Here is a 19944-nt window from a genome sequence, read left to right as displayed (position 1 = left end):
AGAACCACATTTAGCACATTTTGTTACTCATATTTTCAAAAAAACCAGAAATATAAGGCAGGGTGGTGTGAATAAGCAAAGCAGATAAAATATCTCAAAAATTAGGAATAGTATAAGGCACCAATGGATAATAGACAAAAGTTTTGTCATCCATCATGAAATTGTCTTACAGCTGCCAAATGACTTTTGGTTTTGATAGATTTTTGGTGTTGGTTTTGATAGTCTCTCATATTATGAAAATTGGAAAAACAATCCTAGTTTTCCTTGGAGGGAGGGGGATATATGAATATACAAGAAAACGGAGGGCATGTCAAATATTAGTGTTCCAATTCCAGGCTCTTGTAATGAAGGGGCCCTTGGGAGAATCTATCAAATCCACAGCTGATGTACGACTGGAATATCTTAGTTTGAGACATAATTGTTCAGCCACAGGAAAAGAAATCTTACATTATTTAATAGGTGACTTTGAAAAAAATCTGAAGAAAATGTGTTATCTAAAAGGTACCTATTTCCTCAGAACCCCTTTAGTTCTTTATATAGTATGATTCAATTGATTTTTTCAGGAGATACATAAAACCTACTATGATTGATAGCTTAGTCAGTTGGGTGAATATCAAACAACGTAATAAATGTAATTTTGTAAAAGGATGTTTAAAAGTCATAAAGCAAAAGCCATGACTGAAAAATTACCAGATATCTTTCTCAAGAGCTAAGTAGATTTATGTGCCTTTGGCAGTTGGAATATGCCCAAATATTTCACATGAATTAATTCATAAAGAAACTATTAATAAGATCTCATTAAAAAGCATGCTAAAAGAAAAATTATCTTTGGAGATGGTAATTAATAATAAAATACTCTTTAACAGAACAGATTAAATCCACTTTAAAACAATAATTATTTATATTCTATTCTATTTTTATTGTTAAACATGGTTTTTAAAAATGGAATTGAATAAAGGGCCAAAAACTGTACAGTATAGAATACAGTATTTCATATTATTCATATTTTACTATTTTACTAATTTATATTGGAAATTTAAATTGTTTTTATCTTAGTATTGCTTCATACTACATATTTTAATATGCTCATGTTATATAGTACACCACAGTGAATACTGCATAAAAATTGAGTAAATAAACAATACACAAAGAGTTTAACACAACTCTGCACCAAATTTGAAGACAATGAGAACATCTTGTTCTGAGGCCACACAGAAATCTCACTTTGAAAAGAAACTTGATTATGCTATCCAGCAACTTTAGGGAAATACATCTTGAAGTTGAGAAGTATTGTAACGTTATTTGCTATCTGCTAAAGGCTACCTATTTTTTTAAAATTTACGCAGATAATACAGCAAAGTGTGATCTGTAGTTCAAGTACTAGATTTTTTTTGTTACTCTCCTTGCTACTGATAATCATCTACATTTTGTAATGTACCATTTGTAACCATGTATTGGCCATGGTTTTTCCCTCTCATCAGCAGAAAAGAATACTGTCAAAAAGGTGGATGTATTTTCTAGATTTGTTGGTGGTAATTTAGAAAAATAATCAATACAAATAAGCGTTTTACATTTCTTTACAATTTTACAGTACTGAATGAATCCCCCAGCCATGTTAATTCTGGGGCTAAAATATAGACTCAGATCCTAGAAGGAAACTTTCAATGGCTTCGAAACCATCTCCATGCTAATAAAATGCTCCACCAAACAGTGAAACACCTACCATACTCCATTTTAAAATTCAATGCACTTTTCTGTCTAGTGATTTCTTATTAGAGAAGTACTTATAAAGCTGTAGTTTCTCAGTAGCCAGTTTATTAATTACTGGGTGATGAGGAAGAGGAGGTGGAAGGAGATGAAGCAAAAGCTGTACAGTGGCAAAGGGAAAAGATTAGGATGGGGAAATGACATGTAGTGGAAGATAATGTTGATGGAAAAGGTGGCAGAGGCAGCATGGGAAAAGAATCATCAAGACATCACTAACAGCCAACTCGGAAAGCAGAACAGGCATGCTATTTTTAAAAAGTCTATTTCTTTTGAGTTTATACATTTTAGATCATTGGCCATCAATAATAGTAATAATTTTTTAGCAGTAACTCATTTTTTCTTAGCAAATATATTAAATGTTTCATGGCAGCTTACAATATAATATTACAATTTATTTCCAGTGGATTGCCTTATAAAAATCAAGACAGATAGACACAGACTGACACACACACACACACATACGTACGTACGTAAAGAAAGTCTCCAATCGGTTATTGTTTTAACAAAGGATATTAGGCAAGAAACAGATGAAACAGGTCCATGATATCCAAAAGATGGAACTAATCAAAAATGCTACGGGAAAATATTTCATTGTGTTGAATCCTATGAACAACCTAAATGGAACATTTAAAAGTATTTAATTTATTTAGTACATTTATATACTTATCTTTGTCCTATATACAATATCACCCAATTTTAGACCCGTAAGAAAAACCCTGTGAAGTAGGTTAACCTGAGAAAGAGTTGCTGTCTAAATGTACCCACTATTAGACATAAATATGCCAAGTAACGTTTACACATGTTCAGCACATGAACTTCTCTGATGAATTAAGTTTCTTTATCCAAACATGTTTCTGCAATAGCTATAATATCCTATGTAAGAATTTAGAAAAAAATACGTTTACATAAATTCAAAAACCTTCTTGGCTTGTAATAAAATGAAAGTTAGAACACAAAGGAGAGAGAATACATAAACCCAGATTTATTTGCATGCAGGATTTTCAGGAACTACAATGGGTGACTCTAGAAAAAACATATCTAGTCACTATCATAATATATTTACCTAATATGAAATAAATAATTTCATAATTGTAATATCTAAAATAGGGATTTCATACATTTTCCATATGGAAGTGATTTCTGTTTAGAAAACACAATGTATGAAAAGGATCTTGGACAATATCTTGGAAGCTAAACTATTGCTAAGATGACTCAGGACACAATATAATTAAGCCTTTTTGTTGGAATCTTGAACATTGTTATAAAAGGATGGTGGTTTTTTTTTTACCTATTGTGATTTACTTTTCTGATCACCAGACGATGGACATGATGGAAAAGGAAGCTAGAGCTGGAAAAGGTTAAACTTCCTCTTTTGGCTGAAAGGCAGCTTCCTGTCCTCCTAGAGGAAACTTGCCTTCAGTTGCATGTATTGACTTTAGCTGCTTGTGTTTTAACTTCTCCTTTATTTTACAGTCCATTGTCACAACAAAAAAATTCATTTGGAAGACTGTGTGAAAATGGAAAAACATTATGTACCAGAACAATGAATTAACATGCATGTTGACTCTGGAGGCTACAGTCTTAATCTTCTTTCCCTCCTAAGCATTCTCTATTGACCAGAAAGTATATTATTTTAAGTCTAGCTATTGTTCTTGGTTACCAGAGATGAAACAGACAGGAAACAGATTTATAAGCCACAAACATCTGGCAGAAATTTTAAGGACATTAAAATGCTGTTGCTCATACTGTGCATGACACCAATGAGGTAAATTGCAAATATAACTTCCTGTCACGTTGCTCGGAATTTTTTTGTGATTGTAGCAGCATACAAAATTGATAAGTAAATGAAGATTATGTAGCAACACTTTGATGACAATGCCATTTAGCTCCACTTTCCCTCATGGACATCCATACCTACTGAACAGAGTGGACTTTAACTTCCAGAATTCTCCATTAACTCCCAGAATTCTCCAGCCAGCTATGCTGACTGGAGAATTCTGGGAGTTGAAGTCCACAAGTCTTAAAGTTGCCAAGTTTGGGGACCCCTGATTATAGCACTTTTTGTGACACAACGCAGTGCAAAATCTGCATTTGTAAAATCAACTATTTAATAATGTATTATAGAAGAATTTGCCCAACAAATTTCTATTAATAGCATATTTTCATTATTAAGGGTGCTGTCAGTCACCCCTCAACTCTTGTGGAATGTGTTGTGACTTAGGGAGAAAGCAGCATTTTTCTAGTTGTGAGAAGGCAATGCACTCTCCATCCATTCTCCATCCAACTATCCAGTAAATGCAGGATGGGAAACACATCTTGTCTGCTTCCCTGTTTAGGGAAAACAAACTATTAGGTTTGTGCTCTTTCAGATGGCCATTCTCTCTCCTTGCTTATCTTCTTGTGTATTTTGCCTAGAGCTTCTGGAACTTCTACATAGTTGAGACCCTAAGGAGCCCACTCTGTCAAGGCGGGGAGGGGGAATTTTGACAGGTTTTCGGTTCTGTATTGCATTAAGGCTCAAACAAGGCACCGTCATTTGCCTCTTCCATGTTTTGTGCCCTCATGTTCTTCAGTCAATGTCCTCCTCCTTTTCCTAGGTCATACTCCTGGTTTAGCTTGCGGCTCTCCTGAAGGTGGCTTCCTGCTGGCATGCTGATTATGGCTGCCAAGGAGATGCTTTTGTGTGGAGGGAACTAAAGGAAAATTACTGTTTCCCTGAGAAGGCTGAAGGGCTTCCCTACAAGACTGAAGGGAAGGTGTTTTCTCCATGGGACAGGAAAAATGTTAAGCTTAGTCTTCGAGTTAAAAGTAGAACAATTCTATCCTGCCCTGTTGATTTCATCTTCAGGAACCAAGAAAAGAATCTACTACATGCTACATAAATAAATTTCAGCTTTGAAACGGAGATGAGGACTGCCCCCTAGAGTCAGAAACGGCTAGCAAACCTTTACCTTTACCTTACATAAATAAATGTAAGAAAAGTAGATATGCCTACCTTGCAAAAAAAGACAGAGTAACCAACATGAACATCAGCAAGGTTCCTTTCAACAGCCATGAGTCAGACTTTAAGCTTGCTATATATCCTACTGTCCATATAAATAGCAATGATGAGCCAAACAATAGCAAGAACTAAATAAAACAAAATGGAAAAAAACTCATTATAAAATGAAAAAAAAATGAGCAAAAATAAAGTGCGTGGAAGAGGGGGGGGGGAACCCTTAAATCTCTCTGATTTACAGTAGCCTTATATATAAATTTGAAAACTAATTTATTTTGCTAAATGTGATATTTCACTTTGGCTCTGTCTCAGAACTAAGTGCTCTTTCCATATTGTTATTATTATTATTATTATTATTATTGTTAGTCACGCAGTCAGCCAGATGTTTAGACTGGATTTGGCTGCACCTATCGACTCCTTCCTTAAGAGATGGAATAAGCACACGTTGTTTGATGGTATTGGCACAGGATGTAAGCTGTTCTAAATAAAACTGTCTTTGCAATGGACTGATAGAGGTTTTGTCAAAGCGAGTGGTATTCAAGTATTGCTCCAGATCAGATCAAACTTGTGGTGTCACATTGTCGTCACGTTACGTAGCGTGACTCCCCCCCCTTTAGCTAAGCTGGGAAGTGGATATGGCCAGCATGTGATGCATCCAGCCCATGGGCCGCGAGTTTGACACTCCTGCTCCAGATGTTTTGGAATTGCATCTGGAATACTATTTGAACACCATCGGCATTGACAAAATCCAAATAAGTCAATTATTATTAGTTTTTAAAATATGCAAAACATAATATAATCAATTTCTTAAGACTTGCAAATATTTAATGAATGTATGTAACTAAGCTTGTTAAATTATTTTGTTATCTCCTTGATCTGGCTGCTAAACACCTTAAAACACATCTCCCTATCTATTTTAAACATAAGTACATATTAAAAACATCTGGAATGAAAAGGGGACAGGAAAAAGCACCAGCTCAATAGTAGTTGGTATAATATAAAATGAAATAGAAAGAGAGGCTGATTTTTCAGCAAAATCAATAGTTAAGGGTGTATGTATTTCCTATTTTTTCTCCGTTACTACCAAATGGGAGTGAGTGGAATTGCTGCAAGGGAATTAAGTGAAACCTTTCCATAGCAATTTTGGATATATTGGCGATCAATTCCTTATACTCCAGACAAACTCTTTTCCTCATCTACCTTTATTCTTTGTTTTCATTATTTATATACTGCCTCTTATTCTTTAATGGTGATTCTAGCAGGAGATTCCAACGCTATTTTTGGGTGAATTGCTACCATTTCTATCTGAAATATCTTTTTAAAAAAATCTTAGTACAACTTATTATGGTCAATAATATGCTCAGCATCAATTCTTGTCTAGAAAATTCCATTTTAATTATTTGTTTCAGTTTACGATACCTCATTTTTTTCCAGAAACCTCAAAAACACTGATGTTCTTCTAATTCTAATTTTGTCTTCTTCATGAAGTATGTGAATAATTATGCGGTTTTTAGTTTGAAGAGCAAGGTCAAGTGGTGTTTGTCCCTTAGGTAAAAACAACATTATTTTAAAAAACAGTATGAAATAGAAAACATATCTTTGGGCTACTTCATTTTAAAATCCTATCTTATTACTAAACCTGAATAAGGACAATAATGTTGCACGTATATTTCACAGTGAGAAGCCTACAGCAATGTTTAAAATATGCAGTAGGAAGAAGATTCATAAATAAAATGCTGATATTCAAATAATGACAAAATAATGAGCTATTATAACACAATCTCCCTTCACTTTATAGTAATATCTTCCCAAAATAAAATCAGATTGTATATTCTAGAAATTAAAGATCAACAGCAATACAAACTATACTTTGAAAGCATATTTATTCTGAAGGTCGTAGAAACTATCCTGATTTAATTAATTTAAAAATGCTATTTTAGTATGAACTAAAAGAACTAGTAACTGCTGGCAGCCAGACTACTCTGTAGACCAAGGATCTCCATCCCACTCAACCCTCAGTCTGTAGACCAGCACTAGTCCATTGCATGCCAGAAACTGGGCCGTGCAAACAAGGGAATCTCCATCTGGAGGATGCAGGCAGCACATGAACTATGTCCCCTCCTGTCTCAGAAAAATCTCTTTCCACAGAACTGGTCCCTGGTACCCAGGGGCCACCGCTAGGCCCACCACTGTACTTTCAAAATACATGGCAATAAAAACTAAGGTGGTGTACACACACACATAATACTCCTTCCTCCTATTTCCCCCCAATAATAACCGTTCTGATGTTTACCTAAAATTCTGATACCCAGAAGGATCTTTAATAATGAAAATGGAATAATACCTTGACATTTTTGATATCCAGACTGGATCCAGCTTCTAGCAATACATCTACAGCATTAACATTTCCTGCTAAAATAGCCCAATGCAAAGCAGTGTTCTTTTCTACATTGTCTACAGCGTTGACAGATGGATTAAACTTTACTAGGAAATGAGTAGGTTCCCGCCTTCATGAAAATAAAAATGTACAAGTTAGAAAAGCAAATTTATTTTTAAATTTATAAATACATTTATGGATAATTTATTTCCATATTGTAATAGCAAACCTGTCACATTGATACGTAAGACAAAATACAAGAGTAATTATTGTGTATTAATATATTGCAAGAACTATAAAAATGTATCTGGATATGAATGAGAAAATGCATATTAAAGAATGAATGTTGCAAAATGAGATGAAGAATTTGTATACAGAGGAAAAGAAACTTAAAATAATGTGGTGAAAGAGAACAAGGAATAGGTAAGATTTAAAGAGACATGGAAAATGCAAAGCAATATTGATGGAAATTTTAAAAAAATGTGTTGTAAATGGGTAAAAAGAGTTAAACAAGTCCTTCAGTAGCATGAATGGAATTAAAAATAAAAGGACTAACATAATTTGGAATGAAATTGAAATGAGGAGATATTGGGAGGAATGTTTGAAATCCATACAGCAATAACGGCAATATATCAAAGAGCAGAACTGAAATAAGTACCACACATGCTAGCATCCAAAGTAAGAATAAAATAAAACCTATGAAAAAAATGAAACAATAAATGTTGTGAGAATGCTGAATAATGGTAAGGCTACAGATGTAAACAGAGCAATTGAAGAAATGTTAAAATATAGGTTTGGTTCGGTTGTGGAATAATTTACAACTTGTTTAACAAGCATATTAACATTGTATCTGTCTCTAATGACTAGAAAAATGTTGTTATTGTTCATTATAAAAAAGGAAAGGAAAAAAGGCAAGAATAAATGCATAGTTACTTACAGGGCTTAGTTAAGTGTACCAGGGAAGATAATTGGCAGAATTCTGATTGCAAAGATACAAGAAGTGATAATGAATACAATCTAGAAAATGTAATCCTGCCAGGAAAGAAGCAGGCCAGATTTTGCTTTGCAGCTGGTTATTGAGAATATATGATTATAAGAAAGTTAGTACAGTTTACATTTATAGATTATGGAGAAGGGTATGATGATGTAAATAGGCTTGAATTATGGATTGTGTTGGGTGAATGTGGAGCTAAAGGCTGATTGTGGTATGCGGTAACAAAAAGTATTTGATAGAAGCAAAGGGACAGGTGGTATTCTGCCAGTTCGCCCTGGTCGGGCAAACTGATAGTGGCTGTGGCGAGAGGCTCCGCCCACCTGCCTCGACATCATCATGGACGTTCTGCAGATGTGCAGAAGGTTCTGCTCATGCACAAACCGATAGCGAAGGTAAGAGGATTTCATGCCTGAGCAAAGTATATATAAAATAACTAAAGTCCTCAGCAAATAGTTCAATAAAGTAGTCCAATATTGTAATATCTAGGATGCGATAGAGGAAATTTTCCACAGTCAACTCTATCCTACAAAGATCTTTCCAAAGCTCTAAATTTCATTGAAAAAATATAAAAACTCAACAAGAAAAAGAATAATTTTTAATTCAAGAAATTGAATTAACCTATCAAAATGATTTCCTTTGCAATACAGAACTTAGCATGGAATAAAGATAAATTCTTTCCTCAATGCCATACTGTGGTAGCTCTGTTATGTATTATATAAAACTTTTCTTTCAGGGATGTAACAGCTGAGAACAACAGTTTTGGTAACAAACAATGTAACTTGTTTTGCTTTCCTAAAAGCACAGCAATCTTTTGCATATTCTTCCCTTAGAAAAGCTCACTGAATTGAGCAGTAGCAATCACTACTTACCCAATTATTTTGTGGGCTGACAGCATCAGAGGGGTATATCCATTGTGGTCTGTAATATCTACATTCTAAATATGAGAAATGGAATGAACCACCAACAAGCAACTAAAGCCATAAACTGATGCAAATGCAATTAATTCAATTAATGTTCTGGGTTTCATGACTAATCCATAATTTAGTGGTACTTCCGTATGGCCCAGGTGCCTTGCAGTTTATTTTAATATGACCATAACATAGAACTTTCCAACATTTAAAACAGTCAACTTTTAAAAATATTTTTCAGTATTACAATACTGCCTGACATTCCAATATCCCCGTATGAATCTGTCTGTAAGATCTTTGACAGAGATCCCCCTGAGGAGTCTGTCCCCTAACGTAGAGGTCCCCAATCCCCGGGCAACTCACCGGCATTCTGTGTTAGAAACTGGGATGCATAGCTGGAAATGAGCAGTGAGCAAGCGAGCAAAACCGAACCAATCCCCCCCCCCGCCCCCCAGGTCTCTGGTGCCAAAAAGATTGGGGACTGCTGCTCTAAGGAGATCACAGGAGATATTTCTTAATGCTAGCATTCCTCCTGTGGAATAGCTTCTCCCTGAATATTCAGATCATCACCTTCCTGATGCAGCTCTGAAACAAAGTGAACCTGGTTCTGAAAGTATTGGAGATGCTAAGTTTAGGATCTAGTCAATTGTGCCATTACATGTAGTCTTTGACTTACAACCATTCATTTAGTGACAGTTTGAAGTTATGATGACACTGAAAAGTGACTTATGAGTTTTTCATACTTAACAACAGCTGCAGCATCCCATAGTCACATGATAAAAATTCAGATGCTTAGCAACTATAATGTATTTATGACTACTGTAGTATCCCAAGGTCATGTGATCACCTTTTGTGAACGTCTGACGAGCAAAGTCAATAGGGAAGTCAGAGATTCGGGTAACAATCATGTTGCTAACTTAAAAAACTGTGATGATTCACTTAACTGTGGCAAGAAAGGTCGTAAAATGGGACAAAACTCTCTTAACTGTCTTGCTTAGCAAAGGAAATGTTCGGCTCAAATGGATGTAAGTCAAGGACTACCTGTACTGCTAACACTGTTATTCTGTTTCTTCTGTTTCTTTTAATTCTTATTTTTGGTGTTTGCCAATGACAGCCATTTGGAGTGGAAATTCCTAAGTAACTAAATATGCAAGAATCTTTGTACCTGTGCAGTTATAAAACATAATGTTCATGGAAGTCAAAGTATTAGCACATAGGTATTAATGCCTGCTATATAATTAATTACAGCACTGCATAAAGTCACATACCTGACCCTTTGATATGAGGTAAGCCACAATAGGCATGTGTTGAAAAAGTACAGCTAAATGCAGGCTGCTGTATCCTTCTCCATCAATAAGAGTTGGATCCGCTCCACATTTTAACAATAATATGACCACAGATAAATGCCCTTGCCTAGAAAGAGAGAGTGCTTTTAATTTTAAAACACTTTCTTTTGAAGACACAACAATTATTATTTCTAATGGGAAAGAAATGCAAATACGTGTCAACAAGAGGACTTTAAATTTTAAAAGTTACAGTTAAATTTCAGAGTGAGAATGAAAGATAACAAAAACAAATATATCTTAATAATGGAACAATGGCAACCAAAATATGTTTGACCAATTAAATATAGGGTAAAAATAATTTCTTTTTAAAAAATTAAGAAAAAAAGGAAAGTAATGTTATGGAACAAATACATAAGTAATTGTTTCAGCTCTAAATTTGTTATTTTTTTTTACGTGTCAGTCAAGCTTGATCATATCTGGCTGAGACAAAGCTAGAGGAGTCTTAAGTGACAAATAGTGGAACACACAATACTCCCTACATTCTGTCCACTAACCCACACCCATCCTAAATATGAGTCAGTTGCCAAGCATCTGAATTTTGATCACATAACCTTGAGATGCTGCAACAGTCGTAAGTGTGAAAAATGGTCATAAATCACTTGGCTGCATGCCAGCTGATTTTCGGCCTTCTGGAGGGCTAGGGGAGGCTGTTTTTGCCCTCCCCAAGCTTCAAGAAAGCCTACAGAGCCTGGGGACGGCAAAAATCCCCCCTGTGCAGGGGTCGCTCGCGCATGCGCGGTGGGTGGGCACGCACACAGTTTTTTAGCCTACCGAGGCTCCGGAGACTTTCCTTTTTTTTTTTTTTTTCAAAAAGTTTTATTGGTTTTTTTTAAAAACATTTATGTGGAAAAGGGGTAGGTGGAATTACAAATTTTGGCAGTTGCAAATGTGGCAGACGCCCCCTCCCTCCAAACTCCTAGGTTACATCAAAATATCAAATCTTAATACATAATCATAAAAAGTCAGCATCTTAATTCTAGAAAAAATAATTTTCAATCAATTTATATAATTATAATATATAGTCTAGTTATAAATTCATATTTACTTTCGGTCTGTTTAGCTCCGGAGACTTTCCTGAAGCCTGGGGAGGATGAAAAACACCCCAATGGGAAAACCGGAATTTCATTCCCAAACTTCCGGTTGGGCCTGTTTTTCTTTCTCCCCCAGGCTCCGGAGGCTTTCCTGAAGCCTGGGGAGGGTGAAAAACAGCCTTCCCCAGCCGGCCGGGGGAGGCCATTTTCGCCCTCCCCAGGCTTCAGGAAAGCCTTTGGAGTCTGTGTGTGTGGGGGGGGGGGCTCACACATGCGTGGTAGAGAGGTGGCTTGTATATGCGCAGTGGGGGGGGAGCTCACACATGCGTAGCGGGTGGGCATGTGCACAACAGTGCATGCGCACACAGTTTTGGCACACTTTTAGAAAAGGGTTAGCCATCACTGGACTGGGTTTTGCTCATGTTCATTTCTTCTTCTGACAGTCTTCTTAACAACTGAGTGGTTTCTATTTACCAGCCTCATTTTTTTGTATATAGAAGTACAGAACTCTAGGTTGACCTAAAATCCCATTTAAGCAAGTCTTTGGCTGTGAGATGAAAGTTGCAGATTTTAAAGTTACTTCAGTTTGCCTTAATGTTATCACAATACCACACAGTCAACTGTAACTATTTAAATAATCAAAATAAATATTTGCTTCATACCTAATTGCCCAATGAAGTGGAGTTGAATTTAAATCTCCTCCTAGTTGATCCACTATTGCACCTTTGGAGATAAAATACCTGTGGAATAGCAAAAGTAAATTGTTTTATAAAACATGATGAATTAACATATAGTGTTAATTACAGAGAAATGGATAGAAACTGCATTGTTAACATCTAAGGAAAGTCTTTTATATAAAGCATATAGATAACCTTTGCAACCATATGACGTTATGACAATGCAACCAATCTTTGCGGTTACAACCATCACACTGTCCTGCAGTCATATGATTGGCATTTGCATGCTTCTCAACTTGCTTGTAGGAAGCAGAGTTAATGGAGAATCTGGAAGTAAAGTCATAAGTTGCACTCACATGATTTTGTGTTTAGTGACTATGCAGTTGTTAGTCGCAATTGTTGTCACTAAGTGAAAACTACCTGTATATTAAGATTGATTGAATGTTTCTTCTGAAAATGGATTTTTTCTTTTTATGCACAATATTTTTGGAAATAAATTTATTTAATATTTAATAATAAAGTAATTGAGTCCTATAAAGCAGTTTTGTCTGCAGCGTAATAAAAAATCAGTTGCTTCAAAACTCGTTGAATTTGGTACTCAACTCATTTTGATGCTAAAATGTTGTCTCAATACTCATTGTTTGTTTGATACTTGATGTACTGCAATAGGAAGAGGAAGATGAACTGGAAGTTGGCCATGTTGGGAAGTCGCTGACATAGGAAAAGGGAGAGACAGAAAGTTCTTCCCAGGCTAAACAAAGGGTCACGTAGTAAATAACGTGGTTTGTTTGTTGCTCATCATTTTTAATACTCATTGCACCTCTCATAACCAATTAATGACAGTACTTAAGATATCATTGTATAGTTCAAAAACAGGAATAAACAAATACAACAAACACAAACACAAAAAACACCTATTATAAACTATTAAGGGTTTTTCTTCTCTCTTAGGAGAAGTCTAAGAATAAACCATTCTTGTGAGCTTCTACTAAATTTTCCAGGTTTACAGTAATTTTTCTCTTAACATAATTCTATTGCTGCAAACATCCCTTCTATGAAAAGATGGTTTCCCTAAGCAGAAAATATTTTCCATCCCACTATTTTAATTTGAGATTGGATTTAAGTCTCATATTATTTACAGTGCTGGGGGTAAGGATCCAAAATACATAAAATTATGAAATGAGTATTATATATTTCTTCACCTCTAAATCTAGATAAATTGGAATCCCAACTCTTAATACTTCAAAAATTAATGGACGTCCTTCTGTTTAACTTGCTTTCACTGAAAAGGATGATAGCCTTTCCACTTGGGAAAAGATGATGGACCCCACTTTTTAACCATGGAAGCAAGTTCCTTGCCATTATTTCCAAACAGTGGGCAACTCTGCATTCCATTTTCATACATTACTATGATATCCCCACTGTCATCATCAATTAAACTTGTATGCTGACAGTTTAGTTGATGTTTAATTGATGATGATTATGATGTACATAATCTGTATATATCTGGATATTATTTTCTCTAACCTTTACATTTCAGAATTATACACTTAAATTTTAAAAATGTTAATATGGATTTTATTATATAATATTTTGGATATTTATCATCAAACTACATTTACCTTTAGTTTTGAAACATTTTCTTAGCTACTGAATACTTGTCCTTGAGCAGAACATTTAATTGATTCCCACTTATGCCAAAGGCCCTCAAGATTCTCCCCTCTATTATAAACATTTATAATAAGGTATACTTTTAAAACTACAGCAAAGTGTAATGCTTTTTGTATTATTTGCAACAACCCTATAGGATAAGAGTTTAAAAATTTATACTAATAAACACACTGTAATTTTTTTATTGTCACAATATATATATATATATACAATAGGGACTTAAGTGTTTCTGAAATATACAGGTGTCTTAAATTGCAACAGCAACTAGCATCAGAATATTTGTCATTAAGCAAAAAGCAGTTGTAAAATGTTGTCGAGTAATATTATACTGAATATTTTACCAATGATAATTCCTCATTGTCATTGTTAACTAAATCCTATCAGTTGTTGGCCAATGACCCACCCAGCTTGGGTTCTCCAAGCTGCAATCCTCAATCAGATAAGGGACTGACTTCTCTGCCTTTTCTTCAACTCTGCCCACCCATCTCTGCCTGCCTACCTGCGCCACCCGCCCCGCTGCTACGTCGACTGTGCCATTACTGTACTTCGCTTCTGTTTCTACACTAGCCAAGCCCTTTTTTTGCTCATAAAGTCTGATAAATTCATCTATTGACAACTTACTTTACAAGATCCAACCTATTATTGATTGCTGCCCAATGAAGAAGTGTCACATTTTCTTTGTCTGGCTGCCTTACATCATATCCTGCTTCTACCAATTCTTGACATCGCTCTAACAGACCATATCTGAAATAAAAGCATGAATTTAGATGGTTATAAAAAAACTTTGTTTGTTTATGTCTCCACTATAACACTGATTGGAATGTAGTTTTACATGGTGTTGTGACAGGATATTATATATATATATTTGAGGTTTAGCATAATTATTTCTCATAACAAAATTAGCTTAGTGTAGTGATTAAAGGCACTGGAATACAAACCAAAGGATAATGTATCTGAGCCTTGCCTTACACATGAAATGAGTTAAATTATTTTGAAATGGTAAACCACTTCCAGAAAATTTCATGTAGTGTCCACATACTTGTCCATTTAGTGCCTCGAATCAAAATTGAACTCAGAGTAAACAAAAATAAACAAAACATTCTTATAGCCATCCCAGCCTAAAAATATTTGAGATACAATATTGAATAGTGACATAATATATGTTGTTGTTTTTTTTAAAAAAAAACCTAAAGGAAACAAGAATCAATATTCTAACAGTCAAAAGTTGAGATCAATATTTTGACATTCAGAAGAACCACAATTTTCAAAGATTCATCAGTAAGTTTAAAACATGTGATTTTAGTTTTGTCTTAGTGCATCTTGTAAAACAATAATGAGGCTATTCTGTGTTGCAGCTCTTAATTGCCAGAAGTTCAGCAACATGCAAATTTCAGAAGTACATTAAAATTTATTTGTTAGCAGAACACTCAAGATTTTCTGAAATGGGGCTGCACATTTCTACCTAGTAACTGATACTAATTATTGGTCATACCATTAGACTAAATCTATGCAATAGTTTCCTGCTTTATATTTAAGAGGTGGTAGAACCTGTCTGACTTTATTTGCGCTTGGAAGATAATCAAGGCCAGATCTGGTTAGTAATTGGATGGAAGAACACCAGAAAAAAACAGGCTTATAAGCTAGAGTGTGAAAATTAAAAAAAGTTCCTAGAAAGCAAATGGCCAACTACACGTGTATTATTTTGACAAGAAAATTACACGGATAGGTCCATGGAGTCACACTGAGCTCTAGTTGAAAGAGGCTTCTATTTTCTTATTTGCACCATTTAAAGGTGCAAATAAGTATTCAGCTACATAGCTAACTATTCATTTCCATTTCATGAAAGTTCTCTCTCTACATAGAAAAGACTGGCATCTAATTTCTAATAAGCTAACCAAAATTTTTCAAAAACTGAAATTAAAATATTGATCTAATTTTTAACATGCCTAAATAAAAGTTTTTAAATTATTACTCACTTCAGTTATAGGTATGTTCATATTTCTTAGGAATACACTTTGCCATTCCAAATCATGGTAAACATATTATTATACAAACTACATCTGTACAAAAACTTCATCATGGTTTACCGTTGCAATGGAAGGATTTGTATAAAAAAGGAAAGGAAAACAAAACATATCACATTTTGATTCTGTGTGACCTCTGAGCTCACCACAGGTAAATACTATTTTTTCTCACAAAGCCCTGGAAACAGAGCTTTGAATATGTGTGTGAAAAGAGACAACTTATTTTTCTACAATAAATAGATGTTTTTCCAGTTTTAGAAATCATTCATAATTATCTGTTAACAGCATCTTTTATATGCACACACTTTCCTATAAAATATACTTTGGCTAATATTTGATTTTTTTTTTTATAACTGTGATATAAGAATAAATGTGATTGTTCAAGAAACCTACTGGGCTGCTTTGACAATGTCAAAATTACTGTAATCCTCCACAAAAGGCAACATCTCATGCTCTTTTGATAGATCTTTATCTTCATACGAACTAGGCCAAGTGTGGCCATGATGACGAAAGGACCCATGGCTGTGACTTTGACACTGTAAATTAAAATGAATAATTAATACATTTCTTGATCAAAAATGTAGGCCAGTACAATTGTATTCTTGCAAGTAATGAAAAAACTGCTTTTTTTGTACTTTGGGACATGTCGTTTTGTTATTAAATGCTTATCATAAGTCAAAAAGAGAAAAACATATCAAGAGAAAACCCCACATTCAATTAAGTTCTAATAGAATATGCTTATTTGCCCTTTTACAGCAATCCTGGGAAATGATGTGAACAAGTACCTGCCCGAAAAGCAGATCAATGGGAATTCATGCCAAAAAAGAATAACATAATGGGATAATGGAAAAGAATATTGCACTTAACAGCATGATCCAAGTCCGAATTAATGGTCAATTTTACTTCACAATAGGGCCATCAATATATGAAAAGTTATATGTTTTCTTCTCAACTATGGTCTGAATAAAATCACTTTTCTGATCCTAAAGTTGATTTTGTAGAAATGCCCTAACTGCATTGCATATACCACCAAAGGTACAATGATTTTGCAACTGCAAAAAAAAAAAACAATAACCGGATCCCGTGCTGGTTTGCTAACAGAAAAACTAATTTTCAGGAGCTAGAAATAGGAACTTGCTCAACTAGGCAGGAGGAAACTGAATTGAAATCAGTCACACTGTCCTTTGAATTGTGATGTAAGGAACCTAAATAAATTAATTACTCTTGGTATGCACCTGTCTTGGGATGAAACATCTAAGTGACAATTGCGTGATATTAAACAAAGTGAGCAATTTAGTCTTCTTTGATGCATTTATTCAGTGGTATTCAAGATGTGATGTTGAGCATCTTAATTATTCTTTACATCAAGTGGCTACACTTTATTAGATAGTTACCGGAAATGACAAACTGATGCTTCGAGAGCATCTCAAAATAAATATTGTTTAGGGCAGGGATATAACTGACAATTTAAAAAAGGCTTTTACTAAATAATTTTTTTCCTCTTTTGCATATCTCCATGAGTGCCAATTTCCTACTATTGCTTAGTTTAATACCAGAAAATTAAGTGGGAACCATTATTTTCCACAGAAACCGTTTTGGAGAGAACTGACCTCAAAAAACAATTCCTTGCTACCTGTGCTAGCAAAAATAATTCATGAAGATAACAGTTGGAAACAGTAAGATAAATACTATTAAGTTAGATAATTTTTCATTTTTAGAAGATAAGGCTACTCTTCATAGTTGCATTTGACATATCATGGCAAGAAGAAATAATCTTTTCAAACATTATATTAAAATATTCATTGTTTAAAAGACAGATGTACTGACATCATGTTCAACTAAATATTTCTTTTAAGATTCCAGTATGGTAATCAAAATATCTAGTAGACTTAGTAGGGAAACATTCATGCTGAAAGCCCACCAGTGATTTCTGTCTATGTGGTGCTGGCTTTTCTACCTGCTGATATTCTGTCAAATCTTGTAGGAACCTGTAGTCAGGAAAACTGAATCACAGCTCTCTGTGTGGAGGCATATAGGCAATCTAGACCCCTCATCAAGTTGGCTTTGGGAGACTGCATCTCAGGTCTTCCTCTCTGGGATCCCCAAAGGTGCTTTTTCTAAAGGCAACTGGACTTTCTTTGTTTTTGCCTGAAGATGTTTTACTTCTCATCGCTTAGTCTTCCAGTTGCCTTTTGAGAAAGTTTCCTTTGGGACAACCATCACCTGGATGATTTGAGAATCTCCAGAGACATCCTCTCTGAGATGTTTATGCTGGAGACCCAGCAAGCAAGCAGGTCATCAGAACTTCATTAACCCAGAGCCACTGTGATAACTTCTCCTGACACAAGTGATCTCCCAGAGCCGTTTCTCCTACAGGAACCTGAGCAAAGATATTTCTTTTTGCTGACACCGCCTATTTTAATCCCTCCTTTCTCATTCGGGGATTTAAATGAACTTTCCTGGGCTAAGTACGTCTCCCCGGAGACGATGATGATGATGAAGAAGAAGAAGAAGGGGGAGGGGAGGAGTAACAAAGTTGTGCCCTTCTGCCTCTACTAGCTGTATCTGCCCACCCAATCCTACTACAAAATGAAGCTGGGAAAGTGCCATGAGATGATCAACTCAATGGCCGAACTCGACTTTTGGCGTCCCCGATTCCTCCGAGGATCACGAGGGAACCAGCGGAACTGAATCGCAGCGAATAATACCCTGCCTGCCTGCCTGCCTTTTAGGGCTCTTCTCGGACGGTCTTTCATGGCTTGCCTTCCGGCCGGTTGGTGCTTACCTCGCGGCCAGCGCCCTCCATGGTCACCGGTCCAGAGTCACCGCTCGCCTGGCGCTCCCAGGAGTTTCCTGCTCCGACTTCCTGGTTACCGTCGAAACACAGCCCACGGTCCGGCCCCTCGAAAGCGAAAAGGAGGCGCTCCGGTCACGCCCACAGGAGCCGAGAGTCCGAACCGGGCCCCTGGCGGCCTGGAGGTAGCTTGCAGTCGGTGGCCGGGGCGAGAGCCCTTCTCGGCGCCCCTCCTTCCACGGAACTTTTTCCGGAGCTTCGGATCGATGTTGGCAGAGGATGAACATTGCAGCGTATTAATATTCCGCTTCCCTCAGAGCGGGAAGGAGACCCGTAACTGTAACGAACTTTTAAAGATAGTAATAAAAAGGGGCTTGAATACAAACGCAATATAAACCGCTCAAAACGTGATTGCAGAAAATACGACTTTAGCAACAGAGGGGTCAATGCCTGGAATGCACTACCTGACTCTGTTGTTACATCTTCAAATCCCCAAAACTTTAACCTTAAACTGTCTACCAGTGACCTCACCCCGTTCCTAAGAGGTCTGCATAAACCTACCTCCCTGTCCTACTGTCATTTATTCGTACCCATTTCATTCATACTTCTGTCTCTTCTTACACCTTAGTATCTTGTAAACGATTGACAAATCAAATAAATAAAATAAAACAAATGCCCCCCCCCCCCCTTGAGAACTTGTGACTAAAGCCAAAGAGCCCTCTTCTCTGACTTCTGTGTGATCAGGAGATCATTGAGGTGAAAGGGATGCAGGTACTCCTCGACTTACAACAGTTCATTTAGTGACAGTTCAAAGTTACAAGGGCCCTGGAAAAAGTGACTTGGGATCCTTTTTCACAGTAATGACCTTTGCAGCATCTCCATAATCATGTGACCAAAATTCTGCTGCTTGGCAATTGATTCATATTTATGACCGTTACTGTGTCCCAAGGCCATGTGATCATCTTTTGTGACCTTCTGACAAACAAAGTCAATGCGGAAGCTAGATTCACTTAATAACTGGATTACCAACCTATCAACTCCTGTGATTCACTTAACCACAGCAGCCAGAAAGGTCGTAAAATGGGGCAAGACTCACTTAACAAACGCCTCACTTAACAGCAGTTGGGCTTCATTATGGTTGTAAATCACTACCTGTATTCATAATTTTGAGATATTGGAAGAAGGATGCAGTTTTATATCCCTTATGTGGCTATATATATAGCCTGATGGCATTTATATGGGAAGTTGCCAGAGTTAGTTAAAAGATGGCCAATTCTATACATATTTTAAATAAATGAATCATCAAAGTTTTACATTGTAACACTTCCCCTAACCTCACATCAAAAGTATCAATTTG

At 35.9% G+C, this 19944-nt stretch overlaps 1 protein-coding gene across 1 annotated transcript in view; it reads right to left on the bottom strand.

Moving 5' to 3' along the window:
• Window positions 1–18879, bottom strand: part of ZDHHC13 (zDHHC palmitoyltransferase 13) — a 29638-nt gene extending 10759 nt beyond the window's left edge. The window contains exons 1-10 of the mRNA XM_081945320.1: window positions 18579–18879; window positions 16187–16329; window positions 14391–14513; window positions 12084–12161; window positions 10313–10457; window positions 9006–9070; window positions 7110–7272; window positions 6185–6310; window positions 4763–4896; window positions 2270–2381 (exon numbers count right to left, since the gene is read on the bottom strand). Of these exons, the coding sequence (XP_081801446.1) occupies window positions 2270–2381; window positions 4763–4896; window positions 6185–6310; window positions 7110–7272; window positions 9006–9070; window positions 10313–10457; window positions 12084–12161; window positions 14391–14513; window positions 16187–16329; window positions 18579–18599 (1110 nt within the window). The 5' untranslated portion in view covers window positions 18600–18879. The remainder of the gene's footprint in view (window positions 1–2269; window positions 2382–4762; window positions 4897–6184; window positions 6311–7109; window positions 7273–9005; window positions 9071–10312; window positions 10458–12083; window positions 12162–14390; window positions 14514–16186; window positions 16330–18578) is intronic.
• Between the last annotated feature and the right edge of the window lie 1065 nt (window positions 18880–19944).

Source organism: Natrix helvetica (assembly GCF_964273705.1).
Source record: "Natrix helvetica genome assembly, chromosome: 1".
In the NCBI taxonomy this organism is placed as follows: Eukaryota; Metazoa; Chordata; class Lepidosauria; order Squamata; family Natricidae; genus Natrix; species Natrix helvetica.
The sequence above is the reverse complement of the archived record's forward strand: the minus strand, read 5'-3'. Positions and strand labels throughout refer to the sequence as shown.